General features: G+C 36.5%; 1 protein-coding gene across 1 annotated transcript; it reads right to left on the bottom strand.

Moving 5' to 3' along the window:
- Positions 1 to 1,490: 1,490 nt before the first annotated feature.
- On the bottom strand, positions 1,491 to 10,854 carry LOC141344191 (uncharacterized). The gene is made up of 2 exons (XM_073848987.1): positions 10,716 to 10,854; positions 1,491 to 5,536 (listed from the first exon to the last, which is right to left on the bottom strand). The coding sequence occupies exons 1-2, from the start codon at positions 10,726 to 10,728 to the stop codon at positions 4,341 to 4,343; spliced, it is 1,209 nt and encodes a 402-aa protein (XP_073705088.1). The 5' UTR covers positions 10,729 to 10,854; the 3' UTR covers positions 1,491 to 4,340.
- Between the last annotated feature and the right edge of the window lie 6,257 nt (positions 10,855 to 17,111).

Below are 17,111 nucleotides of genomic sequence, written 5' to 3'. Positions count from 1 at the left end.
AATTAAGAGAAGCGAGATCGTTTGTTTACACTGATTGCTGTTTAATTGAATTCCTTAAAGTTCAAACTCTATCTATCAAAAACGTAAAAGGTTACACAGATTTTCAGCGAACAGTAGGGGGCAGTATAGACACTGTAAGGGAAAGAAAGTAGGCCTACAGAGTTACTCCAGTTTAGAGTTTACTCCATCACGGCACTGGCAGCATCAGCTCACTTCATACAAACTGAACACGCCTTCTCTTCCTTGTTAAATAAAGCAAAAGCTTGATCACATTTCCCCCCTCAGACTTCCTCTTGAGACAATGTTTACATATCCTGTTTTCCATCTGAATTCAATTAGGTAAGAAGAATCATGATATCATTTTCTTTAGATATCTATCAAGACAGTCAAACATACACAATTCATTTTTAAGTAATACATGAATATGTTAAAAGCAATAATAGGCCTATATGAGAACTTTTTGCTCTTCAAGGAACGTTTTCTTATTCTAAAAAAAAAAAACCATCTCTGCTGAGGGCTATCAGATTGAAGCGGTTATTCAGGAAAACATAATTTAACAATTGTAAGCAAAATCGTAAAATCACTAAAATAACGTCTTTGCTAAAATTTGCAAAACTTTGAGACTTAATAAATTGAATTAAAGGGATAGTTAACCCAAAAATGAAAATTCTGTCATTAATTACTGATCCTGAAGTCACTTATGTCACGTGGACTATTTTAACGATGTTCTTACTTCGCATCTGTGTTCCGAAAATGAATGAAGGTCTTACGGGTTTGGAACGACATGACTATTTCAATTTTTGGATAAACTATACTTTTAAAGCATGTTCATAAATGCAGTAGGGGTTTAAATAATTAGATTGCTTCAAAATAAAAGAACAAACTTTTGTTCTCTGTGCTAATTGTTTCTGTATAGGCAAGCTTTAAAAATAGAAATGTCACAACTGTAAAGTGCACACAGAGTACAAAATATTACACACTGTTCCACAGCAGGGCAGGTAGAGATGCCTGTGAGGCCATTACAGCTCTGCAGGTTTTACTGGGATGGAGTAACCCAATGCTATAATTACAAACTCCCACACAGGAGGAAATCAGAGCTACCTTTCTATTACTGCTGAGTGATTTCAGCCACTAATGAATGGGCTGGGTCATTATGGGGACACAGAAGCAGATCTTGTGAAGGCCAGTGTGAGACTCTGGAAGGGCTGTACATTAATTTCATACTTGGTCCCTTAGGACTGAGTATAATTAACAAATTTGAAGTGTTTTCACAATTTCAGTTAAGCAACCAATTATTAGAGCCTGTGGTTCAATTAACTAACACTGAAAGAGTTCAGTCATGCAAAACAACAGTTGTGTGAAAATTTTTTATTTGAAGCCATGAATTAAATATAATTTCTCATTTTCAGGATTGTTTGATAATGTCACAAGTTGTCATAAATTCATACAGAAAGTCCAGTGCAACTCATATGCATTCAAATGACAAAAAATGTGTGTTTGTTCAGTGTTGTTTGACCATCACTCTTTTTCTGACCTTTCTGTCACTGACCTTGTTAGAAATTGGACAAGATTTGTTTTGATTTGAAGTTTTATTATTAGTTTTTAATATAAATTTTAATTTTAAATTTTTATTTCAGTTTTAGTTAGTAATTTTAGTACTTCAACATAAAGCGATAGTCCACCCAAAAATTGAAATTCTGTCATTAATTACTCTATTATTGAGTAATATTGAGTCGCGCTACTCTCGTGAATGCACGTTGAAGACTGACACGGATAAGACAAAATTGTTAAATAAAAGTGGATATTTTTGTAGCTTCATAACATTATAGTTGAACCACTAATGTCACATGGAATATTTTTTATGATGTTCTTACTACCTTTCTAGGCCTTGAATGTGATTGTTGCATTGCTGTCTATGCAGGTTCAGAAAGCTCTCGGATTTCATCAAAAATATCTTAATTTGTGTTCTGAAGATGAACTAAGGTCTTATGGGTTTGGAACGACATGAGGGTGAGTAATTAATGACTGAATTTTCCTTTTTAGGTGAACTTTAAATGTCTTTAACTTAAATGCCAAGGCAGCATTTTTAAATTTTATTTTAGATTATTATATTTTATTTTTTTATTTTATTTAATTTTATATTTTATTGAATTTCAGCTTTACTTCAATTAACCGTACTGTAAAAGTAATTTTATAGAAGCTGAGTGTTTGTTCTGTATGGTGTACTCAACCCCTCCTACTTTATTTAGGCTTTCCACTGAAACCTGCTTATGTTAAATTTTACTTGCTGAGTCAGCCTGATCTTATCCGAAAGCCACTTCATTTGACTAGTATAGCTGTTTCTGTTTATTTGATTCTACACGTTTTTAACTCCCTAAGAGTGCATTAATTATTAACAAGGCCAAAATGATTACATCAGCTGTGGCCAGCTGTGGATACAGGCTAGATACTATTGACTAAACAGTCAGTGTTTTCAACATTTACAGTTACATAAACAGCAACCCTCGAAACGTCTGTGTAGGAGAGAAATGTTAGTCCATCATGTCAAATTTCAGCAGATTTGATTACTCAAGAGTCAAGATAAAGACCAGAGGCTAGGTGGTTCTGTTTAATGTTCTCTGGCTCTCTACTGTTACTTTTCCTCTTCGTGATGATATATGTAAATTATATGTGACATCAAATATGTTTTACATTGACACTAAACACTGTAACTGAATGTGAAACACAAAGCAATTTTACAATAATAAAACGTCCTGTCTAAATTACAGTAAAGGACGAAGATATAAAAATCTCAATATAATGAAAATATCCAGGCGACAGCTATATGATAGCTTATCTTGGCAACAGACAGAGTCTGCAAACAGCTCCATCTGACACTTTTGTCAGTACAGTAATTCATTCATGTATGCAAAAGTAATGGTTTCGCACTGGCGCAGTGACTTCCTTTAACACCAGCGTTCACTGTGCATTTGCAACCAAAGGGAAAAGTCCTGACTGAAGGTGTAGTCACATTTCAGCAAAAAATTTGAGTACTAAAAAATATCCATTATGGTCCACTGTCAATAGCACTTCTTACACAGATGTCCCTTTCAACAAAGCAGCTTTGTGTTGGTTTGTTTCGCCCTCCAACTCCTTTTCTTCTGTGGGTTCTTATAAAAATTTCTTGCCAAGATGTTTGTGTCTTTCTTTCATCACTCGAAAAGAAATTAAAGGGATAATTAAAGGGATTTTCAAAATGAAAATTTGATTTATTGGTTTATCTGCTTACCCCCAGGGCATTCAAGATGTAGGTGACTTTGTTTCTTCAGTAGAACACAAATTAAGATTTTTAACTCAAACCATTGCAGTCTGTCAGTCATACTGTATAATGGCAATCAATGGGACCCACGGCTTTGAGAGTCAAAAAAACCGTAAACACACACAAAACCAAATTAAACTCTGCGGCTCGTGATGATACATTGAGATCTTAACACACTTAAAAATCGGCCTGTGCAAGAAACTGAACAGTATTTATATCATTTTGTATACGTCACTCATTGTTTACACAGAGAGATTGTGGGTACGATGACTACTCAAAATTACTTATGCTTATCCTGATTGTTGCAACCGATTAAAAACTAAAAAATTACGTTTGCTTGCACGAAACTCATCCGGGAGTGTTGACTTTTCAGCGACTCCCAACTTTTGAGCCTGATCGACTGAAGTTATGGTAGCTGGCGCTGTTGTGAATGCGCTCAGGACAGTTGGACATTGTGGTGGATCAGAGGTAAAAAATGATGTAAATACTGTTTAGTTTCTTGCACAGATCAATTGTTTTGTGTGTTAAGACCTCAATGTATCGTCACAAGACACAGGGTTTAATTTGGTTTTGTCTGTGTTTTACTGAAGAAACATAGTGACCTACTTCTTGGATGCCCTGGGGGTAAGCTGATAAACATCAAATTTTCATTTTTGGGTGAACTGTCCCTTTAAGATTTTTTAGCAAAACATTCCAGGATTTTTCTCCATATAGTGGACTTCTATGGTGGCCAATGGGTTGAAGGTCCAAACTGCAGTTTCAATGCAGCTTCAAAGGGATCTACATGATCCGAGCCAATGAATAACAGACTTATCTAGAGAAATGATCTGCCACTTTCAAACCAAGCAGCTTTCTGTTGGTCTGCTTGAACATGAGCAGTCTGTTTTACCTCCTTTTCTACTATGCAGATTCTTATTGGAATGACTGGCTTCTTCCATGAAATGTACTGTAAATGTGACTGCACCTTCAGACTTATTCACAAAACTCCAGTGTACTTGATAGCATCTCTGAGTATGTCAGTCAAACACCATTTCCTGTACTGTCACGAGAGGTCCACGCTCTCATACTCTCCATGATCGGAGTCCTCGATTTCAATCCCAGGAACCAGGCTGTAGTATTCAGTGGACTGGGTCAGATACGCCTTCTCCCGATCGGCTGAGTCCTTCATCACTTCGCTCACGCTCACTGTGTCCAGGTCCTGCTTTCCCGCCGTCCCTTCTGTGGAGCAAGTTGACGGCGGAGGGGCCAGCGAGTCCACAGAACCCAGTTTGATCTCCACCTCCTCATAAATATCCCGAGTGCTGCCCAACAAGTTGGACGAGGGCTGAAGAATCAGTTGGTTCCTCAGTATGACCTCTTTTCCACCGTCTGCAGCCACTGCTGATTCGCTAGCGGGAAGTTTGGCATGTGGCCAGCGTCCGTTGCAATGGGAGTTGTTGGATCTTTTGCGAGTCGGGCTGAAGGATGAGCTCTCTTTCCTCTTCTTCTTCCTCCCACAGCACCAGCAGAGCACCAAACTGAGGAGGAGGAACAGGGGAAGCAGGATGAAGAGAGCGGTCAGGTTGGCCAAATGACACACGTCACTGGTCTGCAAAGACCAAACCGAGCGTCCCTCCAGATTCTGAGGAGCGGCACAGGACAGATTACCTACAAGGTCATGAAGGTTGCTGGAGTTGTCATGTAGACCAGTTTGAAGACCTTCCCACAGCGAGCATGTGCAGGCCCAAGGGTTTCCGGCGAGCTCCAGGCGCTCGAGTGACGGCTTAAGCACTGAATGAGGTAGAGCACTCAGCTGGTTCCATTCTAGGATCAGCGCTCGTAGTTTATCTGAGCTTTGCAGAAATTGCTCGGGCAGATGTTTCAGACGATTCTCCCCCAGATCCAGCACTTCCAAACTATAGGCTTTATTTAGGAAATCAGCTGGAAGAGAGGTAAGTCTGTTCTGGCTAAGATAGAGCTCTCTCAATGAACTGACAGCATCACCGACCTCGCTGTGATCAATGTGACTGATATTACAATTAGTTAGGTCTAAAACCTGCAAGTGTGTATGTGACAAAAAAGCCTCCCAGGGAACCTGGCTGAATGTGGATCCTGAGTAGTTCAAGCAGCAAGTGTCATTGGGTACCTCAGATGGAAAGTGAGACAAAATGCTGACTGATGGACATCCACATTCCTTAGCACTTCCTTCAGTCACATGCAGCATTTGGAGAATCCAAAACCAGGATAAAAAGACAACTCCTATAACAACAACAACAACAACAACAAATGATTAAAAATAACTTCACACTTATCTCCCAGAACTGAAGCATTCATTTATTGACAGCATTTAAAGTATTAGTTCACTTTAGGCTTGCCATGATAGACGGTGTTGACGGTGTTACCGGTTTTAAAACGCAACACCGGTGACATCACTTTTCCACCATGACACCGTCCCCACATTTTTTTAAAGTATTTGTTTTTTTATTAAATATTTATTTGAATTAAATGGAAAATATAATTCTAAATAATTTACTTAAGACGAGAGCATGCACTATAATTAAAAACTGAACATAGCTACAATGCGTCATATTTCATTTATCACGTGAGGAGAACGAGAGGAGTCGAATTTACAGAAAGAGAATGGCGGACGATTTAGTGTCAAAACGCAATGCAAAAGCGCCTGTTTGGCAATATTTTGGGTTCAAACCAAATGCAAAAAGGGAACCTGAAAACGTTAATGAGGCAATCTGCAAACTTTGCCTGACAAAGGTGGCAGCATCTGGAGGAAACACAACTAATTTATACACGCACCTTCAAGCGTGCCCCGACTGCTGACTTGTCATTTTTGTAGCCTAATGTCATTTTGGAAGTTTTTCTTTTATATTCGTTTCTTGTTCATTCGTTTAATCTTATTTCAACTTTGTGCAATTTATTTAGTTATCTTTCTATTTTATTTTCTTATTCGGTTTAAAAACATTCTAACATAGGCTACGTAATAAACGTTCTATGGTTGTTATTTGTTTGGTTCCAACTTCCACAGTTTTTTCAGCCTGCAGCATTGTTGTTGTTTTTTTTCGTTATGTTAATAAATTTCTGTGTTTAATATCAGTGATTTTTTTTTTTTGTAGTTTCGTTGTCGTCCATTCAAACAATTGACGCCGAATTGCCAATTCCCGCAAAACTAAGTGAAAGTATAATACGCACACATTTATAAGCTATTTAAAAGCAGAAAAAAAGAGGAAACCCCCACCCCCACGGTGATACTGGTATTACCGGTATTACACGTGCCGATTAACCGGTGGGGAAATTTCCTCATCGTCACAACCCTAGTTCACTTCCAGAATAAAAATTCTTGATAATTTGCTTACTCTAATGCCATCCAAGATGTTAATGTCCTTCTTTCTTCAGTCAAAAGAAATTAAGGTTTTTGAGGTAAGCATTCCAGGATTTTATCCATATAGTGGACTTCAATGGTGCCCAACAGGTTGAAGGTCCAAATTGCAGTTTAAAAGGGCCCTACACTAGCGAAACGACTGGCCATTTTGTAAAAATTGTTTAATTTATATACTTTTTAACCACAAATGCTTGTCTTGATTTAGCTTGACTTCACGCATTACATAATCACGTTGAAAAGGTTACGTGTGACGTAGGCGGAAGTACCGACCACCCAGTGTTTACAAAGTGAACGTGCAAAGAAAGTCAAACTGCCTTTACATTGGAAAAATCACGCTTTTCCAATGTAAAGGCAGTTTGAATGCATGAAGATGTGCATTCGCAAAGCAGAGCTAGTGCAAGATGAGCATTTGTGGTTAAAAAGTATATAAATTTTAAAAACATTTTTAGAAAATGACCAATTGTCTTAGCTAGATAGGACCCTTATTCCTCAGCTGGGATCGTGTAGAGCCATTTGAAGCGGCATTGAAACCGCAATTTGGACCACCATTAACTCGTTGGCCACCATTAAAGTCCACTATATGGAGAAAAATCCTGGAATGTTTTCTTCAAAAACCTTAATCTTTGACTGAAGAAAGAAAGACATGAACATTTTGGAAAATACTGAACTAATAGGATGAGGACTCAAGGCTGGAGAACTCAAAAACATTGTATATATTGCCAATAATATTGATACTGTCAATAACATTGTATATATAACAATGTGCATCAAAAATAATCAGAGATAATGCTGACAAGTTGGGCCACTAAAACAAAAAAGTGCTACAGAAAAACAGCACTTACACAGTCTTAAGACTTTCTGATTTCATGCTTATTCTACATCTAGAAATACAGTTGAAGTCAAAAGTTTACATACCTTGCAGAATCTGCAAAATGTAAATTATTTTACCAAAATAAGAGGGATTATACAAAATGCATGTTGTTTTTAATTAGTACTGACCTGAATAAGATATTTCACATTAAAGACAGGTCAAAACTGTTTAAAAGTTTATACCCCTGACTCTTAATGCATTATGGTTCTTTCTGAAGCATCAGTGAGTGTTTGAACCTTCTGTAACAGTTGCATACGAGTCTCTCAGTTGTCCTCAGTGTGAAAACAAGATCTCAAAATCGTACAGTCATTGTTGGAAAGCGTTCAAATTAGGGCTGGGCGATTAATCGAAAAATAATCGAAATCGACATTCAGAACCTATAATCGTTAAAATTTTTCCAGGAAGATTATTTCAATTACTTTCCCTTTAAAAAACACTAGCGCTCCGTTCCGTTATTCCGCCGACATGTCGATGGAGAGCTTAAACAGTATTTATACAGTAAAAAGTATTTACAGGATATACAAGGGTAATTTTATTTAGAGGAGATACTGCTTATTTTCTACTTTTAATATGAAAAACATTGAAAATTATTTATTTTGTTTCCAATAGTGCAAGTTATTTATTTTCACTAATTTAAGAAAAATGTGACTTTTCATTTTAAGCAATGCTTGCTTTAATTTCAGTTGTTCAACACTGATGTTTAATTAATAATCATAGATCGTAGATAGTGTGTTTCCTTCAATTATTTTAAAATCAAGTAATGCACCCTTCATCCAAAAATCTCTCGCTTGTAATATGTGAACATATTTACTGTACAAAACTTGTCAGTGAACTATGAGGGCAAAAAAATAAATATTATATAAATATAATTAAATATAATTTTATTAATAAATAAAATAATCGTTCATTAATCGTAATCGGGTTAAAATGTTCAATTAATCGAGATTTTGATTCTAAGCCAAATTGCCCAGCCCTAGTTCAAATACACAAAAATGCTGAAAAACCAAAGAACTTGTGGGACCTGAAGAATTTTTCTGAAAAACAGCGGACACCTTGGGCAAACAAGGGACTCATGAACAACTATCACTAAACAAACAAACAAACAAAACACAGATGTGGATCATTCAGGCAACAGCACAGTCTTAAAAATCGAGTGTATGTAAACTTTTGAACAGGATCATTTTTGTAAATTATTTTCTCTTGAGGACTATATGTAAACATCTTTTATGTTAAATATCTTATTCAGGTAAGTACTAAATACAAAATAACATGCATTTTGTATGATCCCTCTTATTTTGGTAAAATAATTAACATTTTTCAGATTCTGCAAACTTTTGACTTCAACTGTATCACATGCACGCTCATTATATTTTCTCTCATTCTGTTATGCATGCTCTAGCGTGATCTCCAGGGATCTGTTCGCTCAGCTTGAGCAGTGAGGTAAAGATCCTGTGCGCATAGCAACATGGCTGGGGCTTCGGCACTGTTGTCATTTGTGTGCGAGTTGGCATGGAGATGAGGTGAGTCTGGGATCAGGAGTCCACACTTAAGGAGAAACATCTTATCTGGCAACCATGCAGCTCACGGTTGGTTGGGAACAGAACAAATATATCACACATCCTTTGATGCCGAAAAGCAATAAGTGCTTTCCTGCTCATGTACATTAAACAGAAGTGTGTAATATAATTTCTGAAGCTATGCAAACTTTTATTAGTTAAAATAATACTTTTAGGTTTTATAGACTACTTTACGATTTCACAAAAAAGCTACTTCTGCTTTCTTTAAGAGAACTTTGCGCCAGTATCTTTTTCCCTGCTGTGCAGAGGACTGTGCATGTTTTCGTTCCCCCGCAAGTATAGGCCTGGCATCAGACTTTCCTGATGTAAACAATGGGAGTGGAATGTGCAAACCCCCTGACAACACAGACTATCCACATCAGGAACGAGGGGTGAGGAACCAAGCCAATCCAGCCTTGCAGTCAATACTGCTGAAACACTCACTTTAGTTCAGATATCATCAACAGCTATTTGTTTACCCAACACCAGCCTAAAGATTTTCTGTGTCACTGATATTAAAAGGCTGTGTCAGGCAGTGACGTACATCATGACTCTAAATTAATACCGAAAAACAACTAATACGTAATGATAGGTAATGCAGTATCACCTTTTCAAGATTTGATGTCCACACCCACATTAAGTCTTTCATTATGTGCTCTAAATTCTTTATTTCAAGCAATACCATTGAAAAGAATACTGGCTTAAATTCAGAAAGCATGCACACAGGTTTGTTTTCTATCCCAATGGAGAATTTCCATCAACTTCTATTGTTTTATACTGAGTGAATGATATTTTCTAACCCGGACCATTACAGAAACCTTTCCCACAATGTGGGAAAAACTTGACCCGAACAAACAACTAGTTCCTTTCGGTTCCTTTCAGCTATGACTGTATATTTTTCAAACTAAATAATAATAAAACAATTCCGGTCTTTCTGTTTCCCTTCTATTCAGATGTGACAGCAAAAGAGGAATTGAGGGATTCATTCATTTATTATTAGCTATAACTGGAGTCCTGAAAATATCAACTCACTAGTAAACATTTGGGCCTTGGCTATTCTGTGGAATACAGAAACATTTTCTTTAAAACCATGACAGTTATTTTGACTGATTGAGTTATCCATATTGTGCAAGGGAGATCAATTCTGTGAGGTTAAAGGTGTATTTGGAGTGCAAGGTTTGCTCCAGCTAAACAGGAAAGAAGAACATGTTATTTATGATATGCATACTAAATGAAAGTTTTAAACTAATGGATGAAAAAAGCGGGTATGATCAAACCTATCCTACATGATCTCATGGCAAAACAATGTCCACTGTTACACCCAGTTCCAGCAGTTTCCTCTCAGATAGCGGATCTTTTATTTTACTCAAGCGCAACTGCACAATGCGTCTGGTTCACAACATTAAACAACAATAAATCAGTTCATAACACAATCCGATTATGACTGCAAATAAGCAGAAACGCTCAACGCAAGACCTTTATTATTCATAAACTATTGACTAAAGCAACTCTATATGTGCAAAGTATTTTGCCGAAGCAATTTTAAGTTTACTACAATTTACCCACATGGGTGCAATCGTACCGGAGCAACTGTAAAGTGTAAAAAGTGATGCTTACCTTCACGTGTCATTGTTGTGAGCTGTTGGTGGAACTGTCATTCATTCAGATCACCGCAACACAAAGCGCTTAGAGCAGCAGTCTCATCGCTCTCTACTGTACAGCCTCTGTGTGTGTGTGCGCGCGCGCTGGGTGTGTCCTGATCACAACACCGGCTGGAATGTGGAAATTCTGCTTCCTGTGAGTGTGATGCAGAGAGAAAGTGTGAGTGAATATTGTTAGGGAAACAAACTTACCTGGCAAGGCAGACCTCCGTCATTTGCTTCATACTGTACGGTCTGACCCCCCTTTTAATGGCTTGAATGTTAGGAAGGAGAGTCAACTGGTTGGTTGATTCATACATATAACTACAAAGATGTTAATTTTATTAGGATTTTCAAACAGCGTTAGTTATCCCAAAAGATAGATAACAGTCCACAAACCACTATGCTAAAGACTGGACCACAAAACCAAGTCTTAAGTAGCACGGGTATATTTGTAGCAATAGCCAAAAATACATTGTATGGGTCAAAATTATTGATTTTTCTATTGCCATATTAAGTAAAAATCATATTCCATTAAGATATTTTGTAAATTCCATACCGTAAATATAGCAACATTTAATTTTTGATTAGTAATATGCATTGCTAATAACTTAATTTGGAGAATATTAAAGGCAATTTTCTCAATTTTTTTTTTTTGCAACCTCAGATTCTAGATTTTCAAATTGTTGCATCACGTCCAAATATTGTCCTATGCTAACAAATGAAAAGCTTATTTATTCAACTCTAATTTTCCAATCGCAAAAGCGTTTTTGCTTTTTATTTACCGCGTTTAGCTACTTAAGGCACTAAAATTTACCTTTATAACGCCGCTGTTTTATACTGTGTCGTTTCATACCGTTAGCATGATTGTTTAAGTCCAGTGAGCAAGTAAAGTAGTCGTTTTAAAAATCCTACAGAAAGCTGAAAAAACAATGTGACAATAAAATAATAACAAGAGCTTTAAAATAATAACAAGAGTTTTTTTTTTTTTAGCTTTAAGTAATCCTAAACTGTTGGAGTAGAAAAAGGACAAACTTTTCAGAAGCTATATTCGAGTTAACCACAAGATGGCTGCATTCTTCTAGCAGTCGTTTCTTCTGTTCGCCTGAAGACGAGCATTTCAAGGTCAAACACCTGAAAAAAAAAAAATCAGGACAGACAGACAGACAGACAGACAGACAGACAGACAGATAGACAGATAGATAGATAGATAGATAGATAGATAGATAGATAGATAGATAGATAGATAGATAGACAGATAGATAGATAGATAGATAGATAGATAGATAGATAGATAGATACAGTGGTATGCTCTTATTGATTTTCTCTAATTTATTTGAGAAAGAAGGCAAAATGGTACACCATATGATGTGATACTGACATCACATATATGCGATGGAATATAATGCTTAAAATTACAACAAAACATAAAGAAATGTTACCAACTCAAAGTAAACAGCATCTCTCCTCAACATTCTCTGTGCACACTCCCTCCAACAGAAAATTACAGTGTCTATTTAAAGAGATAGTTCACCCACAAATGTAAGTTCTGTTAATAATTGGTCACCCTCATGTCGTTCCAAACCTGTTCATCTTCAAAACACAGCTTAAGATATTTTTGATTAAATCTGAGAGCTTTCAGGCCCTGCATAGACAGTAATGCAACTACCACGTTCAAGGCCCAGAAAGGTAGCAAGAACATAGTTAAAATAGTCCACGGGATTAGAATAGAAAACAAAACTAACAACTTTATTCAATAATTCCTTTTCTACTGTATCAGTTTTCGTTGCTTGTTGACAAGAGTAATCTGGCACATGTGTGTGGTTTTGCTGACACAAAAGTTGAAGATTTCGACAGAGAGGATGACTTGCAATTTTTTGCCCAGCCTTATTTATTTGAATCAGAATTCAGAATTCAAAAGAAAAAAAAAAAGATTCTGAATTTGGATTAGATCACAAAATCTAATATTGGTTTTGATCTGGAAAAAATGCTCAGTTTGTGTTGTTTTAGTAAGATTGGGATACTTTTGAGCCAAAAAAGTGGATTATTCTGATCTCAGCATTAGGGTGGATTTCAGGAACAGTAATGTAATAAAACTTTAAAACTGGTCCAAAAAATACAAAATTTTAACATGCACTGTAAAAAATGACTGAATTTAACAGTAAAAGACTGTAAAAAGTCAGTAAAAACCTGTTAAATGGTCAACGGTAAGTAGGGGTACTTTATACAGTGAAAAACTGTATTGGACATCGCATATAATTTTATGGTAGTATACCGTTTTCATAAGTGAAAAAACAACATAAGATTTACAGTGTATAACCATAAATTGACATTCCCAGAATTCCCTGTATTACATTTCAAATTTAATGTTTTTTTGTTGGAATAACTGTTTCTTCTTAATTTTTGTACATTAGGATTGTATGTTACATCCTACGTTGTTAAAATAATGTCTATTGCATCAGTTTCATGTGTGTTAACATAATGGTGTTTAGTGTTTGTGTAAATGGCACTGTACTGTTCTAATATGTTAGTATTTAAAAGCTGCTTGTGATGGGCTTTGGTTCATTATGTGACTTTCTCATCAGCACCTGCTTTTGGAGGCTATCAGTGTATTACAAAGATACAAAACAGATTTCAGTTCTTAAAGGATTAGTTCACTTCCAGTACAAAAATTTACAGATAATTTAATCACCTCCTTGTCATCCAATATGTTCATGTCTTTCTTCAGTCGTAGAGAAATTATGTTTCTTGAGGAAAATATTTCAGGAATTATCTCCATATGGTGGACTTCAATGGTGCCCCTAAGTTTGAAGAAGGGTCTTATCTAGCGAAACGATTGGTCAATTCCAAAACAAATTGACAATTTATACTTTTTAACTTCAAATGCTCGTCTTCTCTCGTCTCTGCGATGCGCATGCGTAGTCTGTGTAATCCGGGTCAATACAGTTAGGGTATGTTGAAAAAGTCCCATCTCTTTTCTTCTTTAACTTTAAAATCATCCTACATCTCTGTTTTACCTTTGTAAACACTGGGTCAATACTTTTGCAGCGATGCAGGACGATTTTGAAGTTGGGGAAGAAAACGAAATGGGAGTTTTTCGACATACCCTAACTGTCTTGAACCTGAAAAAAAAAGTTCATGCAGACATAGACAAGTGTTTGAGGTTAAAAAGTATATAAATTGTCTGTTTGTTTTTAAAATGACTGATTGTTTCGCCAGATAAGACCCTTCTTCCTCGGCTGGGATCATTTAGAGCAATTTAAAGCTGCATTTAAACTGCATTTTGGAAGTTCAAACTTTGGGCACCATTGAAGTCCATTATTTGGAGAGAAATCCTGAAATGTTTTCCTCAAAAAACATACGAAGAAAGAAAGACATGGACATCTTGGATGACAAGGGGTTGAGTAAATTATCTGTTAATTTTTGTTCTGGAAGTGAACTACTCCTTTAAATAGGTTGGTATATTAGCATCGTATCAGTTTTTAAAATTACGATATTAAAATGTTAATTTAAGTTAAAATCGTAAAACCTAAAATGTTGCTACCGTATTTTTTACAGTAAAATTCTGGCAACTACAGCGGCTGTTTTTTACCGTAAATTTTGCAGATTTTGTTTACAGTGTTTAATATATCTCCAAATCCCCAAACAGCTGTCAATATCAAACAAAAATATATTACTTTTTTTCACATTGGCACAATCATCAGAGATGGATGCAATGCAAAATTAGAATTCAAAACATTGGCATTTTTTCCCATCACCATGTCCCTTTAGGGGCTCTGTAGAGCACTAGTAATCCAGATTTGGAAATCTGAAAAAGTGTATATCTGTATCAAAGTGATCCAATCCAATTTTGAAAAACCAGCACAAAAGTAAGATGGGTTACCGAATCCAGATCATTCTGATCCAGATTAAACTTTACTACCTTTTTACTACCTTTCTGGGCCTTGAACGTGTCAATTGCGTTGCTGTCTATGCAGGGTCAGAAAGCTTTCGGATTTCATCAAAAATATCTTAATTTGTGTTGATGAACGAAGGTCTTGTGGGTTTGGAACAACATGATGGTGAGTAATTAACTACAGAATTTTCATTTTTGGGTGAACTGTACCTTTAACATCAAAACATAAGGCTGCAACAACACCATCATCACCATCACCAGTGCCCAATCTGAGGAGATTCTCCGATCTTTGACTCACTGCTCGAGGAATCTCTCAGAGGACGTTTCCTCACACAGTTCTCTTTAAAGAGTCTTCATTCAGAGCTGCTCTTCCTCGAAGGTCCATGCTTTCATGTCATTCCTTCACTGCTGCTCTCAGGTGCAGCAGATCAAAGGTTTGTCTCAAGTTTATAGAGAGCAGATCTGACTGAGGCAGCGCTCATAGATCCCAACTGGAACAGGACAGGGAGGAGGGCGATTCCCACTCCCTGACTGTATGTCCTGGTTTAGGCTGTAGCCTGCCAACAGAGAGAGAGAGATTGCAGAATTGAGCCAGAGATGATGAAGGTGAAAGGATGAGTGACATAACCTGACACTTACCAGAGGAGTTCATACACGTAAAAGGAAATCCATTTTGGTCAAAATGATGCGGTTCATCTCTTCCATTGCTGGAAATCGGCTCGGCTCGATTAATCGTGGCCTGAAAAACTAGATACAGACACAGAAAGAACTGAATTAGCGAAACAGATTTTATTGGTGTTTAATACTTCATATTAGTTTATATTCCCCAAATAAAAAAAGAACAAACATCTTTGTAAAATTAAAATCACCTCAATATATTTTGTTTACAAACGGGTCTAATCATCGTTTTTCCTGCTTAGCCCCAGTTAACATGCACATGGATCTGATTAAATGATCTAATTTAGTGGTTTTCGAGCTGTCGTCGAACACTGATTCAGCAGAGCCAGATTTAAATCATTACCACTTGTTATTATAAACTAACCACGTAGACAATGGGAAACAAGCAAATGCATGCTATAAATCTTTAACGGCAACAATGAGCCTCTTCATGAAATGCTCTGTGTTCCCGTAAATGAAGGCCTTCCTGAAACAGGCTGTAAAATCAGTTGAAGGAGGTATTTGTCCCAGACTTACTTTGCTGACTAACGCTGCTGCGTTTTGTAAAGCTAATGCATATTCCAGCATTAGTGCCAACAAGTTGTCAGTTTGCGGAAATGTTGGGAGTATATAGCAGCGGAGTGAAGAACGCCTCGCACCATTTTTTTAACATTAATGAAGGTAATACAGCATAGATTTCTTACCGTGGTGATTTATTGGTACTTCATGAAACATCTGGTTGAGTTTGTGATGTGGGTTTGGGAAGGAGCTGTGCTTGTCAGGGACAGACTGGACCTCATTGGTACCACTGACCAGGCTGATTCCACAAACCAGCGGAGAAAGTCTGAAATAACCCAGCAGTTGCTTTTAAATTCATGCATTCATGTCTATAATCATGCAGCCTAAACATGTATTGAATTATTTATTGAATGCCCTTTAACCCTCCTGTTACCCTAAAATCCGCTAACACCTTTTTCCCACTGGGGTCAATTTGACCCCAAATTTAAAACCTCTAGAATATGATATTTTTTTGCTAAAAGGTTAGTGTCAGGTAATTGATGTCTTTGTTGACTACTTAACAACACTCTGAAACACCCCCCAACTTTCACTGTCAAAAACCTGTGACAAAATCTCACTGACAGAAAACCTTTGCGTAGAGGCCATTTTCGATTGAGAGAGCAATTCAACTGACAGTGGTTCTCGCAATACTACAGGTATGGTTGTGTTAGTTTTATTTTTTATTTTTATTATACTTAACATATAAAATTATAGTGCATATTATAAAATCATAGCATGTTATAGTGACCTCAATATCACCCAAAACAAATGTGTGTAAATTTTTTATATTTCTTATGTTTTATACAGCTAAAAGAACCTGGGGTCAAATTGACCCCAAAGAACACCGATGTAACAAAAATGTGTACAGGGCATTGAACAAATAATATCATGTTAGTTTTATGTTTACCAAGTTTTCCCCATTAAATTAGGAAAAGTCATTCAATCTGAAGCAAAAAAAAAAAAAAGTCAATTATATATGTACATACGTTAAACATTGAATGGGGTCAAATTGACCCCAAGGATAACAGGAGGGTTAATGCTCTACAGCATGAGCTATTATAAGGGAATTATGGGGGTGACAATTTATATTCAAGGTTACATGAATTCAATCATAATTCAGTCTTCAGTATCTTTCAGAAATCATTCTGAATAAATAAAAAGCTTTTGTAACGTTATACACTATACCATTCAAAAGCTTGAAGTCAATATTATATTTTTTTGGGAAAGAAATTATAGAAATACTTTTATTAAGCAAGGTCAAAG

This window comes from Garra rufa, chromosome 10 (assembly GCF_049309525.1).
Source record: "Garra rufa chromosome 10, GarRuf1.0, whole genome shotgun sequence".
Classification (NCBI taxonomy): domain Eukaryota; kingdom Metazoa; phylum Chordata; class Actinopteri; order Cypriniformes; family Cyprinidae; genus Garra; species Garra rufa.
Note: the sequence above shows the minus strand (reverse complement) of the source record. Positions and strands in the feature narration are given on the sequence as shown.